This window comes from Panthera uncia, chromosome D2 (assembly GCF_023721935.1).
Source record: "Panthera uncia isolate 11264 chromosome D2, Puncia_PCG_1.0, whole genome shotgun sequence".
NCBI lineage: Eukaryota > Metazoa > Chordata > Mammalia > Carnivora > Felidae > Panthera > Panthera uncia.
This window is the reverse complement of record NC_064818.1, coordinates 29,931,264-29,958,137: the sequence shown is the minus strand read 5'-3', so window position 1 is coordinate 29,958,137 and position 26,874 is coordinate 29,931,264. Positions and strand designations below refer to the sequence as shown.

Genomic DNA, 26,874 nt, shown 5'->3' with positions numbered 1-26,874 from the left:
GTTTGGAAAACATGGGCTAAATGACCTCCAGTCTCCTTCCAACTCTGAGATTCTTTGCAAAAGATTATGGGGAAACACATTCTGGGCGGGAATAGGTCACACTGACCCCAGGTCTCCTCCTGTAGCTTTGGGAGTCCTGCTTCTTGGCCAGGCCACGGAGCCCATGGGCACACCAGCTTGAGTCCCTGACACTTGTTCCTTTGGGCCTGTACCTGGGTTGGCAGGGAGCGCCACCACCCTCTCTGCTCCCCCCCCCCCCCCCCCCCCCCGGCCACATGCCACAAGCCCCCCCTCTCAGCCCAGACTGAGCAGGGGTCAGAATCCTGTGTTTCTGAGAAGCAACACGAATTTGTCCCAGCCCTCCTGGCTTCCTGCAGTAGGTTTTGTTTACTTGGATTTTGCTTCTTTTGCCCTGCTTCTGCCTACGGTTACTTTTCCTCGGCATTCATTAGAATTAACAAGATAACCATTAAAGGTTAAACCACAGAAAGACCTGTGCCTTGTGACTAAAAGTTGCTTTATTAACACAAAGCACTGTCCTAATTAGAAGTTTAGGGAGATGCAGTTTGGCCTCCTTGCAATAATAATTACAATTATGAAGATAATTTTGTCCTGTGTTTATTACAGTGCCTTTCTGCAAACTTCCCTATTCTCTGCTGCAGCTCAGGTGTCAGCACTGGGGGAGGGCACCGGGGAAAGGCATGCTTGAACCCGGCTGCTGTCCAGATGCTGGTGTTGTCTCCTGTTGTTAGTCCCCCTGAGCTCCCGGTTGAGGTCTGTGGGCATGCACTCACCACCAAGTAGCATGAAGTGCTCCTATGCCAGAGCCTTCCCCTCTGAGGACTCGTGAGCAAGAGTGAGGCTCCAGGAAGATATAGAACAAGGCAGGGCTCAAAGATGGAGTCCCAGAGAATAAAAGGCCTCTGGGCCTTTGTTCATGCCTTGGCCCACACCTGGGTTGCCTTCCCTCTTTCCTCTCTGGCTCTCATAATCTCTCATCCATTAGCATCCAGCCTGAATCAAGGGTGACCAACTCTCCTGAATGGCCCGGACTGCAGAACGATCCCCCAGGATGCAGGGCTTTCAGTGCCAACATTGGGAATGTTCTGGGCAAACCAGGACAAGTTGGTCACCCTGCTGGAATCTTTGCATTCACATTCTTTGTCCTTCAGTACCTTGCCAAAATGACCTTGGGCAGTTTACTGTCAACACGGGCCTCACTTTCCATCTGTGAGGATAGCTCATGGTTGTTATGAGAATTTAATGAGTTCATATATGAAAAGTGCCTATTACGTTTCTGGCACATACTAAACACTCAGTGATGTTAGCTATGTTTGTTCGGTTGAGTTGAGTGAAAATGAGATCTTTGAGATCCCCTGGCCTCCATGTGGTTCACGAATCCTCTGTGCGGTGAGTGCTTGATCACACCCCAGCATGTGGCACTCACTTCCTCACGTGGGAGCCTTTTCTTTACAACTGGTGCACTGTTCCTGTACTGTCAGCTCTGAGGATTCATAGAGAATGGGACCCCCTTCTTGAAGACATCCCATGGCTTCCTGAGGATTACTCACCTGTCTCCAGTCTGGGTCTTCTCTTTCCTGGGTGGGGTACCCCCTCCCTTAGGTGAGACCTGACTCCTAGCCATATGCTTGCTGTGTCCTCTGGGCCAGCTAAGGACGCTTTTCTCTACTGCAGACATGTGTAGCAGGGATAGATGGTGCCCATCCTCTGAATTAGACCTGAGATGAATTTCCTGAGAACAAAAGATGACTGGCCTCTGTCCCCAGAATCACAGGCTCTGAACTACAAAGATCTGTAGGATTTCTTTTAGGGAAGGCCCCAGTTTCCCTTTGAGATGCTCTGCATAGACTCCCCTTTCTTTGGCTCAGCCTACAGGCAGGTACCTAGGTACTTCTTAACTCAAGATTGGTTAGGACCCATGGCTTCTGGAACAGCATAACCATCCAAATCTTACTCCCCTGGGGTACCTGGGTGGCTCAGTAGGTTGAACATCCAAGTCTTGATTTAGGCTCAGGTCATGATCTCACGGTTCATGAGATCGAGCCCCGTATCGGGCCCTGCACTGACAGCATGGAGTCTGCTTGGGATTCTCTCTCTCCTCTCCCTCTGCCCCTCCCCACTCGCTCTCTCTGTCTCTCTCAAAATAAATAAATAAACTTAAATCTTACTTCCCCTTTAGCTGTATGACCTTGGTCAAGTCACTTAATTGCAGTTTCCTCATGTGTATAGAGAGGAGATAGTTCTTAGAGCCTAGCATGTGTGAAATAGTAAGCGGTACTATCTATGGTTATTGTTAGCCCCACCCCCAAGGAACGAACATGAAGTATATCGCTCCTCGTGCACAGATAGGAAGATGACTGGGCAAGGCTGAGATCTGCTTCAGCATGTCTGGGACCTGGATCTCCGTGTGTTTGTCCCAGGGACCACAGAGAACTGTTCCCGAGATCGTGGGCCTGTCCTCTCAGCAGGGATTAGAGTCCCCATGCAGTGTTAGTGGTTGGTGCTGTGGCCTGGATGGGGCGGGCATGTTTGCACCAGCCACCGGTGGGCAGTTCTGCGGTCAGAGGATGGATGGAACATCCCTGAGAACGAAAAAGATCCTAGGGAAGTCACTAGGTACAGCGCAGAACACTGCCTGGCACACAGTAGGGCTATTTGGGAGAGTAAATGAAAGCAGCAGGTGTGGATATATTCCAGGCCCTTGGCACCCTTCAGATGTGGTGGCCATATGCTTCTGTGACTTTGGCTGGTTGTCCAGACGAGGCTGCACAGGCCCGTGTTACTTGAATTGGAGACTGGAAAGGGGGCATGAGGTTGGAATGGTGTGTGGGTAGCCCGGGTGGGAGGAAGGAGGTTGTGGGACTGGACATTTCTGGGCTGATGTACTTGGGGAAGACAGCTGCCATGAGGACCCTTGGAAGTAACTTGAATGACCTTGTGGCTTTATGTTTCTTCCGCATGCATCGTGAACACTCTCTCACCACTTTGGGGAGCGGGGGTGCATTGCACAATTGATTCTCGGTGCCTGAGCCCCGAAAGTTCCATCTCATATCCAGTACAGTTCTCTCTCTCTCCACCCCTCCCCCACTCATGCTCTAAATAAATAAATAAATAAATAAATAAATAGCTGTTTTTTTATATGCCATAACTTGAACCATTAAACAAGAAAAACCATGAATGAACATAGGTTGATAATACTATTTAAGAAGCTTGAGCACCTGGGTGGCTCAGTCGGTTAGGCGTCTGACTTCGGCTCAGGTTATGATCTCGCGGTGTGTGAGTTTGAGCCCTGCGTCAGGCTCTGTGCTGACAGCTCAGAGCCTGGAATCTGCTTCCGATTCTGTGCCTCCTTCTCTCTGCCCCTCCCCCACTTGTGCTCTGTCTCTATCAAAAATAAATAAATGTAAAAAAAAAATTTTCTTTTTAAAAAAAGAAGCTCTAGCAACATTTGGGAGGTAGGGGTTGGAATGCAAGAACTCCAAATAGAAAAATAGCAAGAGACGTGAGCAAGCCTTGCCACAAGGGAAATAGAAATGGTTAATTAACTATGAATGATAATCAGTCTAATTATTGAAAGAGTTGATTAAAGCAAGGGATGTCATGTCCCCTGTTCATATTAGCAAAGATTTTTTTTTAATGATCCATTTACTTATTGGGCAGAATGTGTATTAATTGGCATAAATACTCTGGAAAGCAGTTTGGCAATACATTTCAAAAGCCATAGGTTTATCCGTTTACTAATTATATTCCCCTCGCCCCCCTCACCCCTTGTTAACATCTTATATTCTTTTCTCATCTCTCTCTCTGGTGGTCTTAATTTTTTAAATTGAATTACATTGAGAATTTTACATAATATAACTTTTTTTTTAAAAGATAAATAATTTATAGATAGATCATTATCTTTTTAATAAAGACAAATTTATTTAAATAAAGATAAATTTTTTTGAGAGAGAGAGAAAGAGCGTGAGTGGGGAAGGACAGAGACAGAGAGAGAGACACAGAATCCAAAGCAGGCTCCAGACTCTGAGCTGTCAGCACAAAGCCCGATGAGGGGCTCGAATCCAGGAACCATGAGATTATGCATGGTTCAAGTCAGATGCTTAACCACTCAACCGGCTGAGCCGGCTGAGCCACCCAGGCGCCTCTAAAGTTTTTTTTATTTATTTACATAATCTCTACACCCAGCATGGTGGGGCTTGAACTCATGACCTTAAGATCAAGAGTCATGTTCTCTTTCGACTGAGCCACCCAGGTGCCCCTAAAGATAAATCTTTATTCTATTTATAGATCCTTGTCACAGTCTGTCTTATTTTTTTAAGTATCCGGGTGTTCTGTATGTTTTATACAGTTAGACTTGTTGATCTTTGTGACTCTTTTATGGCTCCTAGGTTTAGAAAATCATCTCCACTTCAGAGGTTGTATAAATATTAAGTTCTGTTTACTTCTGATTTTTTTGTTGTTTGATTTCAAAAAATATTTCAAGTGTAATTCTCTGTAGAGTTTACTTTGATTCTTAGGTTAATCGAGAGTCTCTATTTTGTTTTCCCAGAACTATTTTTTTTATAAGTTTTTTTTTTTTTTTTACTTTTTAAATTTTTAAATAAATTATTTTTGAGAGAGAGACAGAGTCTGAATGGGGGAGGAGGTAGAGTGAGAGAGGGAGACACAGAATCCGAAGCAGGCTCCAAGCTCTGAGCTGTCAGCACAGAGCTGGACGCAGGGCTCGAACTCATGAACCGTGAGATCATGACCTGAACTGAAGCCGGACACTTAACCGACTGAGCCACCCAGGTGCCCCTTCCCAGAACTATTAATTGGTTATTCTGATATGTTATTAATCCTCCCATTCCCCAATTTATTTGTGAGGCCTTCTTTAGCACTTATTAAATCATGACATATTATTTATGGACTACATTTTCTGGACTATTTTCTTTCTATAATCTATTTTTCTTTGTGCTTTATAATTTTATTTAAATTCAAGTTAGTTAACATATAGTGTAATAGTGGTTTCAGGGGTAGAATTTAGTGACTCATCACTTACATAGAACACCCAGTGCTCATCCCAACAAGTGTCCTCATCAGTGCCCGTCACCCTAAATTTAGCCCATGCCCCCAGCTGCCTCCCTCTCTGTTTTTATCTTATTTTTCCTTCCTTTCCCCCCTGTTCATCTGTTGTGTTTCTTAAATTCCACATATGAGTGAAATCATATGGTATTTTGTCTTTCTCTGACTAACTTATTTCACTTAGCATAATACTTTCTAGTTCTATCCACATTGTTGCAGATGGCAAGATTTCATTTAAAAATTTTTTTTTAATGTTTATTTATTTTTGAGAGAAAGAGAGCACAATCTGGGGAGGGACAGAGAGAGAGGGAGACACAGAATCCGAAACAGGCTTCAGGCTCTGAGCTGTCAACACAGAGCCTGATGTGGGGTCCAAACCCACGAACCACAAGGTCATGACCTGAGCTGAAGTTGAATGCTTAACTGACTGAGCCACCCAGGCACCCCTCATTCTTTTTCTTTTTTAATGTTTATTTTTTGAGAGAGAGAGAGAGAGAGAGAGAGAGAGAGAGAGAGAGAAAAGCAGAGGGAGAGGGGGACAGAGGATCCAAAACTGGCTCTGTGCTGACAGCACTGGGCCCGATGTGGGACTCAAACTCATGAACTGTGAGATCATGACCTGAGCCGAAGTTGGACTCTCAACAAACTGAGCCACCCAGACGCCCCAAGATTTCATTCTTTTTCATCAAATATTCCATTGTGTGTGTGTGTATACACACATATATATGTATACACATGTGTATATGTATATGTATGTGTATATGTATATGTATATGTGTATATACACACACACATACATACATACATACCACCTTTATTCATCATTCGATGGATATTTGGGCTCTTTTCATATTTGGCTATTGTCGATAGCACTCCTATAAACATCGGGGTATATGTGTCTCTTCGAATCAGCATTTTTGTATCCTTTGGTTAAATACCTAGCAGTGCGATTGCTGGGTCATAGGGTAGTCTATTTTTAACCTTTTGAGGAACCTCCATCCTGTTTCCCAGAGTGGTTGCACCAGTTTGCATTCCCACCAGCAGTGCAAAAGAGACCCTCTTTCTCCGCATCCTCGCCAACATCTGTTGTTGCCTGAGTTGTTCATGTTAGCCATTCTGACAGGTGTGAGGTGGTATCTCACTGTGGTTTTGGTTTGTGTTTCCCTGATGAGGAGTGATGTTGAGCATCTTTTCATGCGTCTGCTAGCCATCTGGATATCTACTTTGGAAAAGTGTCTATTCGTGTCTTCTGCCCATTTCTTCACTGAGTTGTTTGTTTTTTGGGTATTGAGTTTGAGAAGTTCTTTATAGATTTTGGATATTAACCCTTTATCTGATATGTCATTTGCAAATATCTTCTCCCATTCTGTCGGTTGACTTTTAGTTTTTCTGATTGTTTCCTTCACTGTGCAGAAGCTTTTTATTTTGATGAGGTCCCAGTAGTTCATTTTTGCTTTTGTTTCCCTTGCCTCTGGAGACTTGTTGAGTAAGAAGTTGCTGTGGCCAAGATCAAAGAGGTTTTTGCCTGCTTTCTTCTCGAGGATTTTGATGGCTTCCTGTCTTACGTTTAGGTCTTTTGTCCATTTTGAGTTTATTTTTGTGTATGGTGTAGGGAGGTTGTTGTCCCCTGTTTAATTATTGTAGCCTTATAATACTGGTTACGCTCTATCTTCTTCTTTTTTAGGGAGAACTTGCTTGCTTATTCCCCTAGATGAAATTTAAACCATTTCAAAAAATGGTTTTGGATTAAAAAAAAATTTTTTTGATGTTTATTTATTCTTGAGAGAGAGAGAGAAAGAACATGAGTGAGGGAGGGGCAGAGAGAGAGAGGGAGACACAGAATCCGAAGCGGGCTCTAGGCTCCGAGCTGTCAACACAGAGCCCAATGCGGGTCTCGAACTCACAAGCCATGAGATCATGACCTGAGCTGATGTCAGATGCTTAACCAACTGAGCCACCCAGGCACCCCAAAAAGTGGTTTTGGATTTTAAAGTTAAAAAAACTTTATGACTTTTGAGCAGGAATTACATGAAACAATCTATAACCTGATTTCTGGAAAAAAACCTCATTTCAGTTGTTGGTCGTTAACGAGCATGTTCTGTATCTTCACATACAAATCTATTTTTAAAGATACCTTTGTGAACTTTTCTACTTTTATTAATATTGGTCAGATACATTTTCCATTCTGATTATCTCTATATATTCTATATTATTATTGCTATTTGAAATAGGATCCTTAAAAATTATATTTTATTGCTGGCATATGGGAATATTACTGAATCTTGTGCTTTTATTTTGATGAGCCATTTCGCTGAGACTTTTTTTCATTTGCATAGTTTGTCAGATGCCTACTTTGGTTTTTGGAGGTTATGCGGCCATTTCATGTGCACATGATAATCGTTCTGTTTCCAGTGTTTATGTTTTCTGTTTCTTTGGCCAGAACTTCCAAGACCATATTCAGGGATACTGGTGTGGGAAGGCGTCCTTACTTTGCTCTTCGTTTTAAAGGGAAAGCCTCTGCCGTTTTCCTTGATGTTGCCTCTAGCTTGAATGAGATCTGTTGCTTTTACCCAAAGGGGCTGTTGGATTTACAGGCACAACAAAGACTCCTTTCTAGCCCTTTGCGCATCTGGCAGAAGCACTAGGGTACTCATTGTTTGGAAGTGTTTGCCCTTTCTGGAATCCCCAGCTTGCCCTAAACTTTGAGCCTACAGAGCCAGTCCATTTCCAGACCTTGGTCTCCCTGGACAGAAAGCCTGACTTGTGGGGATTCATTCCTCCCTGCCAGGACCTCTCACTCTCTTCTGCCAGCCCTACCAGCTGACGTAAGGGCCGGCACCTGACACTGGATGGCGGCAGGGCTAGAGGCACCTGGCACAGCCCTGGACCAGGGGAAGCAGTAAAGGCACTTCTTACCAGGATGCCCTGCAGAGGACTCCTGCAGATCCTCAGCCATCTGGACTTCTGCCCTTACCCCACCTGTCCCCTTTCTTTTCTCAGACCAGCTCAGTGAGGTCACCAGTACCCCTGCCTTGCCCTCCGAGCCTGCTGGGCACTGCTGGCCCTGTGCTCTGGAGGCCTTCCTGGTCCAGTGGGAAAGCAGACACAAAGAGAGAGGTTAACACAGTCAGGATGAAGAGGTCCCATTCGTGCTCTGTGAGACTCAGAGGCTGGAGCAACTAACTGTTTAGAGCAGTCAAGAAGGCTTCTTAGAGGAGGTGACATTTGAGCTGCTCTTAGAGCGAGAGTAGAGAGACTGTGAGGCAGATGAGGGAGAAGGGCTTCAATTATGATTATTTTGATAGACTTCACATTATTGTTGCTGTTCAGAATGGGCTCTTTAAAAACTATATTTTATTGCTGGCATGTAGGAATATTAGTTGAATTTTGCATATTTATTTTGGAGCAATCTTTAGAGCCTCAGGGGCCTGGGGGTGTCTGGCCTCTTTGGGGACAAGACAAGAGTTTGCAGAGACATGGGACAGTGCTGTCTGAGTTGGGTGGTGCTCCTGGGGTTCAGAGGTGGGAGGGCGATCCCCAGTCACGGGGGTGATCCGGGCAGATTTCCAAAGAGGTGGGATGGGGGCTGGCCTTGAAGCCTAGAGAGGATTTGGCTAGAGGAAGGGGAGGGTAGACTGGAGGAGGTGCAGAGAAGCAGCATCCTCACTGTGCACCTGCCTGCTACTATGTCACCACACTTAGTACTTTTCATACTTAATTTTCCTGACAGCTCTGCCAGGTAGATGACAAGACCCCTGTTCCACAGAGGAGGAAACGGGGGCTCAGTTTTTAATTTAAGTGACTTAGGTGAGCTGGAGAGCCTAATTTCTGAGCTTCCATGCATTCAGTGCCTCCCTTTTTAAAATGTAGGTACCTAAAAAATTGCTTTATTGGGAAAGAACTCACACACCATACAATTCACCCATTTAAAGGGTACAATTCAGCGGCTTTTGTATATCCACAGAGTTGTGCAGCTGTCATTACAGTCCAGTTTTAGAAGCCCCAGCCCTAGGTTGCCCGCCGCCCCCCACGACCCCCAGCCCTGGGCAACCACTGCCCTCCTTTCCGTGTCTATACACTAGCCTGTTCCAGATCGTTCGTGTAAATGGCCTCATCAAGCGTGTGATCGTTTGTGACTGCTTCTTTCACTTAGAGTAACGTTTTCAAGGTTTACCCACGCCGTAGCATATATTGGTACTTTGTGACTTTTTATTGCGAAACAATATTCTTGTTTCTGGATAATACCACATTTTGCTTATCCATTCATCTGTTGATGGACATTTGGGTTGGGTGCACTTTGGGTGCACTTTGTGAATAATGCTGCCGCGAGTGTTCCCGTGCGACGTGTTTTGTGTGGACATATGTTTTCATTTCTCTCCGGTGTAGACCTAGGAGCGGAATGGCTGGCTGGGCCGTGTGGTGACTACAGGTTTTACCATTTGGGAAACTGCCAGACTGTTCTCCACAGCGACTTCCCGGCTGCCTCTTGCGCATGCTTGCCTTCAGAGTGACAGGGCTGGGGAGAAGGTCAGACCACAAAGTCTGTGTGAGTCGCCTGTAAGAAGATTGTCGGAAAGTAGTGTGAAGACTGCAGCTTCACTGTGGAGTCTTTGGTGATTCCAGAAGGAGGATTCTGCAGGAGCTCAAGGATGCTGCCACAAGTGCTGGTCGTGAGCTGCTCCTTCTGCTCATAGGCCATGCCACTAGACAAGGTGTTGAATAGACCCAAAGGTTCGGGGTGCCGGAGAGGGACAAGTGCGACCTGTGGTGATGAAGGCTCTCGGAAGAGGGAGGGCAGGGCTTCGAGGCTGGCACAGGGGAGACGAGTGAGAGGAAAGGACTTGGGGAGGAGAGGCAGGGTCGGGGCCTTGTGGTTCAGGGCAAGTCCCTGAGCAGCTGTGGCCAACTGTCCTCTGTCTTTGTTCTTTGGCTACAGATCTGGCCGAGTGCAAGCTGGTTGCTTTCCCCATTGGCATCTACAAGGTCCTGCGGAATGTCACCGACCAGATCCAGCTCATCACGCTGGCCAACAACGAGCTCAAGTCCCTCACCAGCAAGTTTATGACCACGTTCTGTCAGCTCCGAGGTAGGCCCCGGTCCGCCAGACAGGAAATCATTCCCCAGGGGAGGCTTCGAGGATGGACCTGTGTCCTGCCTGCAGCCTGGAAGTCTCTAAGTGTCACTCCTCCCTCTCGCTGGCTGTGAATCAGACTGACCGATGGTCAAGGGTGTGGGCCCAGCAGGGTGTTTGGGGTCCTGAGACCCACAAGTAGTTATTTCTCAGTAGACCTGAACGAGCCCCCGTCCTCCTCTCCAGCCTAGCACTGCTTTCCCGGTTCAGGAGTGACAGATGCCGGGGATGTTGGTGTTTCCTCTGCTGGGCCCACACAGGGCCGTGGACAAGGGTGCCTGGCAGGATGACGGGCAGGGGGCCAGCAGGTGGGCATTGTAGAGTCTCTTGAAACGGCTCCTCCGGGTGGGCCCGCAGGATGCAGTGGCCACTGCAGTGCCGCACCCCCCCTCCCCCATCCTTCTGTGAGAGTCCGCTGCTGCTCAGTGAGCCGTGGGGTGGGAGAACCAGGGAGGGCACAGGAGGCATAGGAGAGGTGATTCCCACCTTCTGGAATTCTATCTGACAGGGGCATGAAAAAGGTCCAAGGGCCCGGTTAGAGAAATCCCTATGTCAGATGCTGGTGGAGCGGGAGGGACATGAGCAAAAGCGTACCTCCCACGGCTGATTTCAGGCCTCCTAGAAGAGGTGGGGGCATCGGGCAGAGGCAAGAGGGAGGCGTGAACTGGCAAACAGGTCCCAGGGACAGAAAGCAGCTTGTAGAATGCTCAGCAGCCAGCTATAGGCAGGACATGGATAGGCCACTGGCTGGGTGGGAGGGGGGCGTCCCGGGGCAGGACTCGGTTCCCCAGAGGCACTGTGGGTGCTTTTCACCAGGCTGTCCCGTCCTTCATTTTCTGGGGGCCACTTCTCTGTGCACATGAGATGGGCCCTCACGGCCAGCAGGCCCCATCGGCCGCAGTGGTCAGCCCTGGCAGAAATTAGACTCATCTGAGGAACTTTTCTACAAACACAGTTGCCTTGGCTCTACCCCCAGCCCAGTTGAATCAGAATGTCTGAGTATGGGCCTGGGCCTTGTACGCATCTTTTAAAACCTACAGCAGTCATTCTGAAGTGGCAGCAGCCAAGGTTGAGGCCATGGGTCAGGGGTTATACATGCCAATGCCTGAGAGACTAGCGTGCGAGTACTAAATGTTGCGGTTTGAGTGGTGGGGCCCGTGGGAGACGTACTCCTCTCCTCTCTGCCAGGTATGCCATGAGGATGTTGGGGTTTTGTCAGTAGAAGCTAGAAATATGGGTTTTGTGTGAATTTTTACCAGGTGTTCTATAACATGGAAGCCAATAAAACACCCTTGCACAGTAGATTTAGCCCATGGGCCATCAGTTGGAAGAATCTCCCATAATATATGAGATCTGTCTCTGCCATCTCATGTCATGGATGGAAAAGGAAGGCCAGGGAGACTGAGGCTTATCGGGGATCTCGGAGCAGCACCCCCACGTCGTCCACCTTGCAGGCCAGGGCTGCCTCTCCAGGCCTCCCGCATTAGCTCAAGGGTCCCCTGGAGATGTTTGCTTTGCGGAGGAGGGTGGAAAGATCGAAAATGGATGGTGGGGGTTGGCTGGGACCTCCAGGAAGGGCAATCAGGAAGGGTGCTTCCTTTGGGTAAGAGGAGAGTTCATTTATGCTTTCCTTCCTTGAACCTTCCCCGGAGCACCGCCATATTCCAGACCTGTGTCTGGAGGCTGGGAGACAAAGACTGGCAGACCAGCTCCCTCCCGGAAGGAGCCCAGGGTCACAGAACAGACTTGTCAACCACACCAAGTCCTATGATGTGGACAACATGCTGGGAACAATGGGAAGAAAACTTAATTCTTCCGGCGAGTGGTATGGGCAGTGGGTGGGCCGGGAAGCAAGGGCTTTCAAAGGACTTGACACTGGGCATTGCCTTGTGAGATGAATAAATAAGCCCTCTCCAGGGGGCACAGCGACACATGCCAGAGAAATGCGCTAGAACCCATTGTGTTTGTGGCTTAGCTGTGGAAATTTATTTATCATAAAATACCCTTCTGGTCAGAAGTCTATGGAAGGATGCAGTTTGAACCCCCTCTGTGCGGCTGGCAGCTGCTGACTCCCCCACACCACCCTGGATTACAAAGGAAAAGCTGCGATGTGCCCAGTAATTGGGTTTCACAAAGGCGGCGGCGCTGGTGACCAGGGGCAGGGAGGGGCTGGAGCCGAGAGTGGCACCTGGCTGCTGGCTCCTGGCTCCTGAAGAGATGCTCCCAGCCCCAGCCTCTATTATAGGTTCTCTTTTAAATAGAAAAGCCCCCTCCTTTTATGTGTGAAGAGGAAACTTGGATAGGCTCTGCTGAACTTCTCCCAGGCCTGCCGGCTTCCCCTTCCCTGTTTGTGGCTCTTGACAGAGAAGGCGGGCTGCCTTGGTGCCAGGGAGAAAGGCATCCGCTTCCTCCCTCCCTGCCACACTGTCTCCTGTGGGAGCCCCGGGGAGTATCTTCTGCTGGGCTCGTGGCCTCCTCGGGTTTGCGTCCCCTTGACACCCTTCACCCATTTTATAGAAGGAAAAAGCCAGTGGCACAGATGGAATCTGTGCAAAGGGCAGGTGCGCCCTGTGGAGTGGCGGGTTTCATTGTTGGACTCTGGCTCTTCTGTCCCCTCTTCTCCTGCGTGCCTGTCTCCCCACTTCCTCCTCTCATTCAAGTCATTCTGCTCCCGGACTGTGCCCGGGGTCTTCCAGGACCCGGGTGTGCGAGAGACACCTGTGGAAATCCACAAAGAGCCCCCGGATGAGAAGCACAGGCTGTTTACTCCGAGCTGGCTCCCGCAGGGGAGTGAGCAGCTGGCGGGCGGCATCGAGGAGAGACTCAAAGGCAGAGGAGGGGCGGGAAAGCTTTGTAGAGGATAAAAGGCCAAGCTGGAGGCAGACCAGCTTGCAGGGGGCATCCTACGTGACTGGTTAGGGTGCATTTTGGCTTTCCGGAGTTAGCCCTAAGTTGGAAATTGGAATAAAAATCAGAGACATTGTCAGTAGACAAGTCCCGGCTGTTTGGGGCCAGTTGTTAACAGGAGTGTTACAGGGCTTCCTGGACCGTCAGAAGAGATGGCAGTCTGACTCCCTGCAAGTCGGACCTGGAGCAGACTGGCCTCCTCGGCTGGTTACCGTGGCTAGTGGGTTGGCTCTCTGGGCAGGGTGCTGCAGGCTGTGGGCCACGGTTCTGTTTTTATGTTCGGTCTGGCCGTTGTCTGCGTGTATATTCAGTTGCTCACAGCCCGTCTTTCAACTCGGCTCAGCAGTTCCTCAGGAGCACCTGTCGTGGCCCGGCTGGGGGCATGAGCAGGTGAGCGGTGGCCCGGGGGTCCAGACGCACTGGGCGCTGAGCCCTCGCGGCTCCACATGGAGGGCTTTACACGTGTCATCTCAGTTACCCCCTCCTGACACCCGCCATTTAGGATGGGCTGAGACAACAGAGACCTAGACGTGGTTCTTGGGGAGCTAGCTCCCAGGCTCTCGGGGCAGGTGGGCATGTGAGTGGACAGCCACCTCAATGTGTGGGGGGTGACACAGCAGACATTTCCTTGAAGCCTGGCGTGCCAGGGGGCACAAGTCTATTCTGCTTTGGGTGGGTGGGTGGGTGTGTCGGTCTGCTAGCATCGCCACAACAGAGCACTGCGGCATGGGTCGGGGGGGTGGCTTACATTTACTTCTCACAGTTCTGGGAGCTGCATGTCAGACACCAAGGTGTTGGAAGGTTTGGCTTCTTCTGAGGCCTGTCTCCTCAGCTTGCCAGTGGCTGATTTCTCACTGTGTCCCCACGTGGCCTGCCTGTGGACACGTATTCCTGGGGTCTCTCTGTGTATCCTGACTTCCTCTTGTAAGGACACCAAGCAGATTGGATTAGGGGCACCCTAACGGCCTCATTTGAACTTGGGCACCTCTTTATTTTATTTATTTTTTTTTTTTAATTTTTTTTTTCAACGTTTATTTTATTTTTGGGACAGAGAGAGACAGAGCATGAACGGGGGAGGGACAGAGAGAGAGGGAGACACAGAATCGGAAACAGGCTCCAGGCTCCGAGCCATCAGCCCAGAGCCCGACGCGGGGCTCGAACTCACGGACCGCGAGATCGTGACCTGAGCCGAAGTCGGACGCTTAACCGACTGCGCCACCCAGGTGCCCCTTCCTCTTTAAAGACCTCACCTGCAAACACAGCCACACTAGGAGGTACTGGGAACTGGGACTTCCGCATAGGAATTTGGGAGGTGGGGGGAGACATCACTCAGCCCAAAATACTGGGGAGTCGGAAGCCTCCAGAGGAAATGGCTTGGAGGGGCCATTGGACAGAAGGAAAAGGGAGAGTTCCCAAGGCCTCCTTTAGGAAGATGGGAGGTATGTTTGGGAAATGGACTAAAATAAAAACAATACCAGATGGAACATTACAGAGCAGAGGATATGGCGTGTCATCGGCAACTGGTCTGAGCAAGTGAGTGGTCCTCAGAGAGTCCATCAAGGAGGAGCCAGGGCAAGTGACCCCAAAGCAGGGGGAGACGGGGGCTGGGCGGGGGGGGGGGGGGGTTTCCCTTGTTTCCCCCTTTTGCCTCGGCCCACTGGCTTACTTTTCTTTTTGCTAATGGCATTGAGTGGATGAAGGAGGAGAGAAGAAGGCATCCAGAACTATTTGGGGAGAGCAGGGCAGACACTGAAGCCTTGCAGTGGTCAGTTAGGCGCTTTGGTTTTAGCCTGGGATCAGGCAGATCTCCTCTGTTGGGCACACATCTGGTTCCCCCTGCATAGCCCACCACTGGGATAGCGGGGCCTGGGAGGGTCCTTCTCACCTGAGTCATTCACAGGGGGCAGCTCCCCATTGCTGACGATCAAGAGTTCCTACCTGATACCAAGGTGGTGATCAGTTTGTGGCCTTTTACATCAGTTTTCGCCATCAGTCTTCAAGGATGTCTGTCCCCTGGGGTTTCCTGGCCGAGCTCCGTGGGGCCAAGGCCAAGACTGTGTGCACGCTGTGGGCAGTGGGTCAGCCCTCCCTAGCAGAGAATGAAAAGAATCCCAAGTATTATGGGCTTTAGCATTCGTTAGGCTAGAATCCCAGAGATAGGATTACCAAGGCCAGTGTTTCCAGGCTGTTGGTCTATACTATGAGGTCATCAAGCCCTGATGTCACCCTGAGCCTGGGGCCCACCAGGTGAGGAGCCTTGTGGTCAGGCTGAACCAGGACCCACAAGATGAGAGGCTGGGCTGTTGGATGTTCAAAGCATAGACGCCCAGTTCTGGGGCGTGATGTTTTCTGTTTCCCTCTGGGTCCACTCTCCATGCTGATCCTACCCTCTCTTACCCTCTGGCTGTGGTCAGGTGGGGCCAGTGGGGAGACCCCAGGAGGTCAGGGGAAGAGAGAGAAGAAGCTCAGTGAATTTATTCCCCTGGCACCGTGAGGTCCATCTCGGGCTGGCTGTGCCCCTTGTCCCAAGGTCACTTCTCTCGAGCCAGTGTTTATGTGACTGTCCTCCCAGGTTTCCTCTGGCTGGTGACAGCTCCCTGCTTCTAACCCGGGGTTCCTGCACAACCCCTCGAGGTTTCCCTACTGCTTCCTATACCTTTGTAAACAGTTCATTGCAAATAAAGCCTCCTTGATTATCCTGAGTTGAGTGTTTCATCTGTTTCTGGTTGGGGCCCTGATGGATGCTCTTTGCCACTTATTAGCTCTGTCACCACAGGCAGGTTGTCTAACTATTCTTTGCCTCAGTTTCCCCCGTGGTATTGTAGACTCATACTGGTAAAGCCTTCACCTTGTAGGGATCCCGTGAAGATTGAATGAGTTAGTGCATGCACAGCCCTGGGAGCCGCTGCGTCCCCAGCATTATCCAACACAGTCTTTGTACACGGCCGTAGGTGTTCAAAACTACACACGGAATGGGCGAATGAATGACTTCTCACCGCACGGTTGGTCAGCGGAAGAGTGACCCCCCACAGATGTCCACGTCCTAGTTCTTGCCACCTGTGATTATATTACCTCACACGGCAAAAGAGGCTTTGCAGATGTGAATAAGTTGAGATCCTTGACATGGATTAAGTGGGAGGTGGGTGGATGTCCTTGTAGGGTCTTCATGAGAAGGCAGGAGGGCTAGAGAAGATGTGATGGTAGACACGGCCACTGGAGTGATGTGGCCACAAGCTTCTAGAAGCCGTTTCCGGCTTCGGTCAAGGCACGGACTCTCCCCCTAGAGTCTGCAGACGGTACATACCTCCCCGGCTTGGTTTTAGTCCTCTGAGACCATCTTGGCCTTCTGACCTCCAGTGCCGTAAGATGATACACTCGTGTTGTTTAAAGCCACCAAGTTGGGGGCAATTTGTTACAGCAGCAGTAGGAAACTGATACACAGCCGGAAGAGTTGGGAAGGGGGCTTCTGCCTCAGTGTCCCCACTTTGCTTGCTTACTCTGCTCTCCCACTTGACCTCACTGTGGAGCCAGGGCTGGTGCCCCAAAGGGGAAACCTTCTCCAAAGAGCCACCATGCCCGCCTTCCTCGGCTGCCCCGTTTCCCTCGGCGCCTCCAGCTTTTGGTCCCTCCTGTGGCACGCAGGCTAAAGGCGGGCAGGGCTCAAAACGACGCTCCATGGGTCTTGTTCAGACCCCGAGCGGGAGCCACTACCCCCACCGCTGTGAAAGAGGAGGCTGAACAGTCCCAGTGGGGTGGAACCTGAGGCCTGCTTCCCTGTCCAGCGAAGCCCGGGCCTGGGACACTGGTGAGACGTGCCGGCTCTCCTTAGAACATCCAGGCAAGTGTGTGCTGCTCCAAGGGTACTGCTGGCGGCAGAAGAGCTGTTTCTTGGCTCTATTAACTGCACGTCAAACCACCTTACCATCTATTGGTTTAAAACAACAGTGTGCTATTTCCTCCAGCTCTGTGGGTCGGCTAGTCTCTGCTGGCGGTTCTGCTGGGGTCCCTCATCCTCCAGGGCCTCGCTCCCCGGGGCCTCTAACCTGCTTGGACTTCTTCACAGTGGCTGGGCTCCCAAGAGGAAGTGGCTGGTGCCGAGCTTGATGCCTGAACTTGGACGTCTCCTGAACGTCATTTCTGCTGTATTCTATTCATCAGAGCGCTCGCAGGGCCAGCCCAGAATCCAGAGGTGGGAACGAGTCTCTGCCTTGTGACGGGAGTTGCCCCAGAGTCTCAGCCCAAAAGGCCTACAGCCCTCTGTGGATGGCTTTTGTGGTTTGTTAGCCAGACCTCTGATGGATGGCACTTCTGTCATTCTTTATGCGCTCAGCTATTTGTGGCCGCTCTTTGGCAGCCACTTTGCTAAGAGCTGTGAGGAACTACCAGACCCTGGCATTTCCAAGCTGTGTGACCTTAGGCAAATTATCGAACCACTTTGAGCTTTCATTTTCTCATCCTAAAAGGGACATAATAGTAATACATCGTGGAAAGTGTGTAAATCTCATAGGCTGTTAATTTGTTCACTTCATTTGTAAATCCTTATAAACCAAACTGTGTCCTTTTTCCTGGAAGGTGACAATAAATAAATAAAATAAGTTCCCTTTGGAGGGGTCTTAGAGGCACCCTGGAGAGCTATTCCTGCCACACAAGCAGGAGAACGTCTCTATCCTGCACCTCGCCAACCCCCGGAAGCCAGCAGACCCAGGACTCGTGTACGTACCTGGGGCCCTGGGACATCTGCAGCTCAGCATAGGCTCTGATGCCTCAGTCCCGCAGGGCCCCAGCAAACATGTCCCGCTCCCCGTGTGACAGGGGGCTTTGTCATTCCCCTTCATTTCCCTGTTCCGAGCCCTCCTTCGCTCCTGGCTCTGAGATTTAAGAGTTTCCATCCCTCCTCTGCCCTTCTTACCCACTTCTCGTACGTTTCTCTAGTTGGTATAAAACTCCAAGGCTTCATTTGAGGTTCCTGCTATTTGTTTTGAATGGGCAACGGATGCACACAGTATGGTATTCCAAGGCTCAGAGAGGGAAATAGCGAAACAGAAGTCTGCCTGTTCCTCCCATCCCCAGATATCCATTTCCTGTACCCAGAGGCACCTGCTCTTACCAGTTCTAGAGAGGCTCCGTGCCAGTGTGAACACGCCAGTGTGAACACACGTGTATTTAATGTCGGTAGCACTTACAGGATGAGGTCAGTAGTGTTATCAGCTCTTTGTTTCAGATGAGGAACCCTGAGGCAAGAAAGGGTTTAATTAAATAACTTGCCCGAGGCCACGCCACGAGGACAAAGGGTCAGATCTGCGGGTCCACATCCAGAGCTCCTCTGTGAAGCTCCTTTGTAGGGTGTGTGAACTGTTTTGCGATTTGTGTTTATCTCCTAGCAACGTGTGTTAGAAAGTGGTCCATGTCAGTACAATGAGAGTCCCCTTATTCTTTTCACGAGGCAGATGGTTAGCACTTCGTCTTAGTTATTTCCAGACCTGGTTAGATGAGTTTTCTCATCCCTTCCTTCCTTCCATCCACGTAGATGTGGCTTTTGGAAACTTGGCTCTTGTCTCTTCGCCCCTCTGCCCACTGTGGACAGCAGCTGTCTGTACTGAGCATGGACCAATTGAAGGTCACCTACTGCCTCACTCCAGGAGCTGACTGCCCTACAGGGGGGCCCTCATAGGCAGCAAGCTACATGATTGCTCACTGACGCAGGGTCACAGCCACGGTGCTGGCTGATCCTCAGTGGGCAGGTATTTTTGGAGCTGGCACCTTCCCTCCCTGCCCGGCTACGTAATTACTACAGGCCAGCCTCATCTGTCCTTTAATGGAACCAGCAGGCTTCCTCTGTCTGCTGGGGTCAGTCCTAGGCCTCTGAGTCACACTTGGCAACTGTCCAAGATACGGATGATACGGAAGTAATAAGAAAAACTTGGGGAAGGAGAGGTCCATTAAACAGACACCGGAAACCACAATTTACTAAGGATAACAAGGGAATGTCACGATGGGCTGTTCTCAGGCTGTGGACAGTCTTGGGAGCCGGATGGAGTAAGGTCTTCTCCCAGGGCCCCTGTCCATTCTGGGAGCCCAGGTTGTTTGGCTCTGAACCCTGATGTAAGAGAGCAGAAAGAAGCATGTGGAGTCCCATTAACGCAGCCCCCTGGGACCAGAGGACCTCCGCCCTCTCTGTCGAAGAGAGAGGCTGGCGGGGCCTGGGCATTGTTGTGACACCGCCACGAAAAAGAGTATATCGTGGCCCCAGGGCTGAGAAGCAAAGCCAGCTTGGCTGCAGGTATGATTTCTTTTTGAAGCTTAGCCTACCAGCCAATCAGGTGGCTGGGGCTCTCATCCACACTTCTGTTCTCCCTTTGAAGTGGAGATGGCAGAGAAAACCTCAAGTGCCAAGGGTAGGGTGACATAAAGTCTCGGGAGTTCAACAGGACTGGGACTTTAGGTGTGGTGGATTCGATCCCAAGAAACCTGTTTTCTTAGTCCTCCCATGGTGACGGGGGCCTGGAAGCTGTTCCACGGTTTGGTCTCCACTCAAAAGCTACCGAGTCTATTATGAACAGTATTGCACTCATAAATTTGACATAAATTCTCTAGGCCCAGGTGATTGCACTGGAGAATTCTATCAAACTTTTAAACAAGAATTAACATCAGTTTTACATAGTCTCTGCCAGAAAATAGAAGAGAGGGGCATGCTCTCCAACCCATGCTATGAAGCCAGCAGTGCCTTGATGCCAAATTTAGATAAAGACGGTACGAAAAGAAAACTATAGGCCAATGTGTCTCATGAGCTAAGACACAAAAATTTTTAGCAAACAATTAGTGATCAAATACAGCAACATACAAAAGAATTGTATGCCGTGACCAAGTGGGGTTTACTCATTTTTCCAGAGGTACAAGTTTGGCTCAACATTTGAAAACCCAGTCAGTGTTCCCCATCCTATCAAAAGCTAACAAAGAAGAATCCTGTGATTCTCTCTGTTGACAAAAAGGAAGCACTTGACCAACTAGGCAAACAAGAGAAGTACCTCAAGGTGGTAAAGAACATCTGTAAACGTCCTATAGCTGACATCAGACTTACCGATGAAGCGTTTGTTTTCCCTGTAAGTTTGAGAACAAGGCAAGGATGTCTGCCCTCATCCTGAAAGTTTCAACTACTGCAGCAAGACGGGAAAAAGAAATAAAAGTATAGATTGGAAGCGAAGAAATAAAACTGCCCCTGTTTGCAGACGGCATGATTGCCGCATAGAAAACTCCCCGAAATCTACAAAAACGAAACCCTCCTAGGACTCGTAAACGCGTTCGGCAAGTTCCCAGGGATACAAAGTCCACACAAAACGCGCACACGTTTTCCCAAAATGCTTTCCGTGGCTTCCTGTCTCACGAAGAGTCAACCCACTATCTTCCCGGGGTCTCAGACCCTGCCTAACCTGGTTGCAGCCTCACGTCTACCACTTTTCTCCCTGCACTCCGCACTCTGGGCACACTGACCCCTTTTCTGTTCCTCAGATGCGTCAAGTTCTTTCCTACCTCGGGGCCTTTGTACTTGTTATTCCTGATAGCTTTCCCCTGGACTCTTCACACACTAGTTCCTTCTCATTCTTCATTCTGGTCACAAATACCTTCCTAGCAATCTGAAATAATCTTCTTTCCTTATTTGTCTTTGTTCCTTACCCACCGCACCCCCCCCCCCCCCCCCGCCGGCCCCACCGTTGGTGTGTAAATTGTTAAGGGAAGGAACTAGTGTTCGCCATGACTTCCCCCACAATCACGCAGGAGCTGCCATATGGGAGGTGCTGAGTGAGAGAGTGAAGGCTGTTTTGGTATCACTGTGTCTCAGTGACTTTCCCGTAAGTCATGTGTCCCAGCTGCATCCACCTTCTTCGTGATTTTCCCTTTCTGTTTCTGCTTTAAAGTTCACTTTCAATTTTGGTTCCCATAAAGGCTCCAGAATCCAAGAACTAAGCCCCATGGGTATTGTACCTCCCTCACAGAAATTCCATTTATTGCATGCTTTTGCTTGCCAAAGATTATCCTTTTTTCATGTTCAAGTGCTGGGCTGAGCGCCTAGGGGGTGCTTAATGACTCACACATCACACGGCACCTCTGCCATTCACAGCCCCCTCAGGGCATCCTCTCATCCCTGCTGTAAATGGGCAGGGAAGACCTCCTCATAGGGCTGTCCGGGGGAGAGGGAGGGCCCACGGACACAGGAGGAGGTAGACTAGAACCAGCCCCTCCGGCTTCTGCCCCCTTCCCTCATTCAGCACGACATAAACAGGTTTGCTGAGTACCCTGAGAACAGATGTCGCAGAGATTCAGGATGCCACCCTGGAAAAAGCTGGGTACGCGAATGGCCCACTTCCTTTGGGGGGTGTGGCTGGGGTTCAAACCCTGGTATTGGGAGTTGGGAGAGGAAAGTCAAATATCTGGGGGGAGAGGTTGGGGTTCGACCTTGGACAAGTCATTTCCTCTCTCTGCAAACTGGGGGTAATAGGTTATGATAAAATGAAAATGCTGCTTGGCTGTAAACCCTTAGAACAAGTACCCGGAACATACTAGCGTCCATAGGCGTTAACTACCATTATTCATTTTTGTTAGAAGCCCCATACCCAGGGAGCTACACTTCTAGTGTCCAGCAGAAGAGCTCTTCCCTAGAATCCCTCCCCCACAAGCCGAGCGCTTTAGCGCTTTAGTGCATTTAGTGCCGAATGCAGCAGACCAGGGAGCCTCTGGGTTCCCTTTGAAGCTCCGTAATGGAGAGTCTCCCCTTCCCTGCCAAGGTTCAGTCCAGCCTCGTTGATGACCTTGCTGCAGTTAAGGACCTGAACGCCAAGGGCATGAGCCCTGCCCACCCAGCTGCTACTCCCTCTACAACTTTTGCTCTTCAGAAAAGTTTCTGAACTGTGAGAGAGGCCGCCTTTCAGACAGATCCAGCCCCTCCTCCTCGCAGCTGAGTCTTTTCTGGGAGCCTGTTGCTGAAGAGACAGACTTCAGAGAGCAGCCTTCCCTGGGGAACATGAAGCCGGGACTAGGGGGTGATTTTGTATCCACAAGTCTGAATCTTTAGAGCAGCGATCTCCAGAGGATGCACCAAGCAATGACTTGGAAAGCTGCCTAAGTTCTCTTGAAGGAAAAAGGCAGGTCTCAAAAGAGTACATAGTCTATGATTGCATTTGTGTTTTTTAATGTTTTATTTATTTTTGAGAGAGCATGAGCAGGGGAGGGGCAGAGAGAGAGGGAGACAGAATCCGAAGCAGGCTCCAGGCTCTGAGCTTGTCGGCACAGAGCCTGATGCAGGGATTGAACTTGTGAAATGATGACCTGAGCTATAGACAGACGCTTAACCGACTGAGCCACCCAGGCGCCCCTACCTTTTTGTTTTTTTAAACAATGCTGGTCCATCCATTAGTCTACCCATCTGTCCATCCATCTGTTAGTACGTACACAGAAAAATATGGAAGATTGAATTCCAAACAACTCTGGTACTCCCTAGGGGTGGAAACACATACAATTTTCATTTTTCTGTGTTCCATATTTTTGTGATGTCTGTATTTCTACGGTGAGCATGCACTGCCTTTGTAAGCAGAAAATACATTTAAAGGTAAACCAGCCGTACCGGTCAGGGTAGGCCAGTCTCGCATGAGGAACAAATAATCCCAAATCTCAGTGGCTAGAACAAGGATTGGAGTTACAGTTGGCATAGCGTCTGGTTTCTGTGATAGCTATCAGCACCGCCCAGGGCTAGGCTCCCTGCCACCATCAGTAGCGATTGAGGACTGGGCCGTGACTTTCCTCCAGCGTGTAGCTCCACAGTAGCACATGCAGGGTCTGTGCACAGATGCCCCCTGTGTTCCGGGAGATTCGCAGATAAGGGAACGGGGAGATCCGATGACTGTCCCCTTTCCTCAGGGAATGGCAGGGTGGGGGGCATCCAGACACCAAGGTTGGGGCAAGGCTAGGTGGGGCCGCGGGGGAGCGGAATCTGAGGAAGATCAGCCCGGGGCTTCTCCACCACCAGGTGGGGGAAGCTTTTCATCGGACTGATGTCATTTTCACCACTGCTCAGTGCGTCCCGCCGGGTCTCTTTCTTGCTATTCAGTAGCTTTTCTCTGCACCTCTTTATCTTGCTCCAGCTGTGAGTCAAGAGCTCTGCCTACCCCCTTCCTTTGCGTGCTGTTAGTGTGAACTTCACCCAGAGGCTTTTGTGAGATCACAGCCACTCCTCTTAGGACTGGGGGAGGAGCAGGACAGGAACCCCCTCTGCCCGAGGTGGAGCCCAGAACTGCTGAACAGTACTTCCAGGTCCAGTAGATGCAAAGACCTGCCCCTAATCAAACCTCTGCTCGCTCCAGTTCCCAGGCACCCTGGGCAGGCCGCCACGCTTGTATAACATGATTTATGTCCTTTCTCTTTCCTTCACCTTAGGAAAGGACAGAGTTAGTGTTTATTGAACACCCACCACATGCCAAGTGCTATACACATATCCCCTCCTTCAGTGTTCCTGGCAACACAGAGGTTAAGTTTTATCATCTCATTTTTTTCGAGATGAAGCGACTCAGAGAGGTTTGGTGATAGGCCCACCGTCACACAGCTAGTAAGTGGGGCAGCTAAAATCTGATACTGGATCTAGCTCCAAAAACATCATGGGCTGCCTCCAAAAGGGTAGGCAAAAGACTTTATAAGCAGTGTTGAATGGAGAGAATGATGGCTGAGATTGGAGAGGCTCAGACCGTGACAGATCCATGAAAGGCTCATTCGTCCAAGCTTTACAAAATGTCAAGTCCCTACATTTTGATGCCCCAGGTATCAGAAGGCCAAGACTGCTCCATCACCCAGCATGGTTAATTAAAAAGTACAAGCCCAACAAGGCATTCCTGCCTCCAGAAAGGTTTGCTCAAGAACCGCTCTGAACGGAGGGCTCTTCTTCCTAAGCTCTCTGACCCTCATAACTTTCCATTTTGCCTCCATTTGGTTGTTCTGGAAAAGGGCAATGCTCACTCCTGTCAAATTACACCTGACTGCTCACATTCATGCACACCGTGCTGCGGGGTTAGCCCTGTGCTAGGCTGGGAGCAGCGGGAAGCATTTGAGGAGTTTCTGGCCTAATCAGCCTACAGCAGTTCCTTTGTTTCTTGTCAAGTCTTTCCCGGGTGCCCTCTCTGTGTCAGGCCTTGTGCTGGGCACACAGGATACGAGGATGCACCTCAGGGGTCCTGGCCCTCGAGGGGCCTCTGGCCCGGCCTTGGGTCCTGGTTTGGTAACTCACTTGTCTTTTTCCTTGGAGTTCAACTTTAACGCTTCCGTGTCCTCTTTGGTGGACCATGCCAACACCGCCCGCCTGCCTGCCTGGGGTTCTTGCACCTCATCCGGCTCTGCCTGCTTCCCCGTTTGCTGGGTTCCTCTGGCCCCTTCCTTCTCTCCCTGGCCCAGCAGTACCTGGTTACCCACCGCAGAGGAGCATTGCCTCTTTGGCCTGGGCTGTATCGATGAGACACTGGAGCCGGGCCACACACATACCTACTTGCCATCCTCAGCATGATCTCCTCAAACCTGGACGTAAGCAGCAGGTACCCACCGGCCTACGAAGCAAACCTGTCTGAGGTGCAGGAAAGAAAGCCCCTCTGGTCATTCTGGATACCTCCATTCAAGGATGTCGTGGCCCCTAAACTAGCCTCAGTAATGATGTCCACGTTGCTACCTTGAAAAGGGGTGAACGACGGCTGAGGGCTTCCTAGACTGGCTGTACCCCTCAGTTTTTGTGTTCAGGGCACTGGGCGGAGCCTTCCTGCAGCTCACCTTTCTAGACTAGATGGCCCGTCTCTACCGTCCCCGACTGACTGATGGCAGCGTGTTCTCATGCTGAGCAGCAGAGACGGCCGGCAAGTGAGGCTTCTGCTAGTCAGGGATGCTCCCTCGGGGTTCCTGCAGTGGGAGCAGGCTGTGGGGGTGGGGTGCCAGGTGAGGCCGCTGAGACCCCCAGGGAGCACCCCACCCACGGGCCCTGACTGTGCAGGCTGCACAGGGAGGCAGGCTCCTGCAAGGCTCTCGGAAGCTGTCTGTAGCGGTGGATGCTTCGCACGGTACCCAGCCATCTTGGGGCTGTCGTTAGACCCACACCCCGCAGGGTTTGATAAAAGGCTTTTTTTAAACAGCAGTCCTGAACATGTCAAAGACTCAGGATTACAAAGCCAAGAAAGGGAAGATTCTCTTTCCCACCCACCGCAGCAGTTGTCCCAGTTGCCCCCCCCCCCCCCCCCCGTGGGGTCTGGCCCTGGGGTATAAAGGGACAGGGCCAGCAGGTGGTGGGTCCCCTGACAGCTCGTGTGCTGTGCGGCTGTGATGCTGGGACTGTACTTGTCAGCTCCCCACTGGTCGGTGCTCCAGACACCTGCTCCCCAGAGGCCTCGGGACCCTGAGAGGCTGTCTGAAGCAGGAGAGGATGGTCTTGTGTTCACTATAGCTTCAGGCGAAGGGCGTTCTCTTCTCTTCCAAGCCCACGTTTGGGCAGTTAGGAATACGAGCTTAGCAGGCAACTCATTACTAATTGGATTACTGCCTTCACCAGGTACCCGGCATGGTTTGCCTAGCTGTCTGCCTACCCGTCTGTCTCACATACTTACGTCACACTTGCTGTGTGCCTAGCACTGTTCAAAGCCTTTTTCGTGCCTTAACTCACTAAATTCACAGCAGCCCTGTAGCAGAGTCCGGTACTGTCCTCACCCTACAGACGAAGAGACTGAGGCAGAGGTAGATAAACAATTTGCCCAAGGTCACATAGTCTGGAAGGGGCGGAGTCCAACTCCGAACCCACAAACACCAGGCCCCAGAGCCTGGCTTTGTCACACCCCCGTGCCATATGGTCACTTAGCCACGGGAGGGGGCGGGGCTGTACCCCGATCTCACCGGTGTGGCCCAGCCGGTGAGGTCTGCCGGAGGAATGCGGCAGCAAGGCAGGGTCCAGTGCCCAGGTGTGAGGAAGCTTTCCCAGAGTTGGCATTCCCTGCCACGGCAATGAAACAAACCTGGGGACAGTTGAGAACGTTGGCCACCTCCCCGTGCATAACACTGACTGGCACCTGCCAGCGAGCTCGGCAAATGGAGCAGTGCCCTCAAAACTGCCCTCTTCGTCGCCAGCAGCGGCCCCGTGGAGGCCAGACCGGCTCCCTGAGTGGCCCACTGCAGGCCCCACCCGCACTTGGACTGTGAGTGGGGGATATGGGGGTGCGCTGGCAGCCAGACTGCCCAGAGGGTAGCAGGCACGTTCTTAGAAAAGGGGGGCTTAGGGAAACACACCCAACAGGAACTGAACAGCCAGGAAAACTGGGCCAGTTCTCGTCTGAGAACAAATGTCCGTTGCAGGCAGGTGGCTTCGGAGACACTTCATGAGGCAGCCACCCCCCTGCCTGGGATGCTCTCCCCACACACCCCTCCGCCGGTGTAAGTGCGCCTGGGGCCCAGATCCCTCATTTGGCAACAGCCTCCAGGGAGAAGTGAATAACACTGTTCTTCTGGAAAGTAATGTTTTTTTTTTTTCCCATTTTTATGTAATAACAAAGAACAACTCAGTTTGAGAAAAAACAATGTATAAGTGGAATAGAAGTTTGGCAGAATCGGGAGGCTGATACTCAGAATCGTTTATTTATTCATTCGTGCACTGGTCAGATACTGAGTAATCAGCATGTACCGGGTGCCGTGCTGTGGACATTTCTCTACGGCAGAGCAAAGCCCCGCTGTCGTGCGGCTCCCATTCT

At 50.5% G+C, this 26,874-nt stretch overlaps 1 protein-coding gene across 2 annotated transcripts in view; it reads left to right on the top strand.

The window, feature by feature from the left end:
- Window positions 1-26,874, top strand: part of LRRC20 (leucine rich repeat containing 20) — an 81,281-nt gene that overhangs the window by 24,875 nt on the left and 29,532 nt on the right. For both annotated transcript variants that reach the window (XM_049646183.1, XM_049646182.1), the window contains exon 2: window positions 10,022-10,171. In XM_049646183.1, coding sequence (XP_049502140.1) covers window positions 10,022-10,171 — 150 coding nt within the window. The remainder of the gene's footprint in view (window positions 1-10,021; window positions 10,172-26,874) is intronic.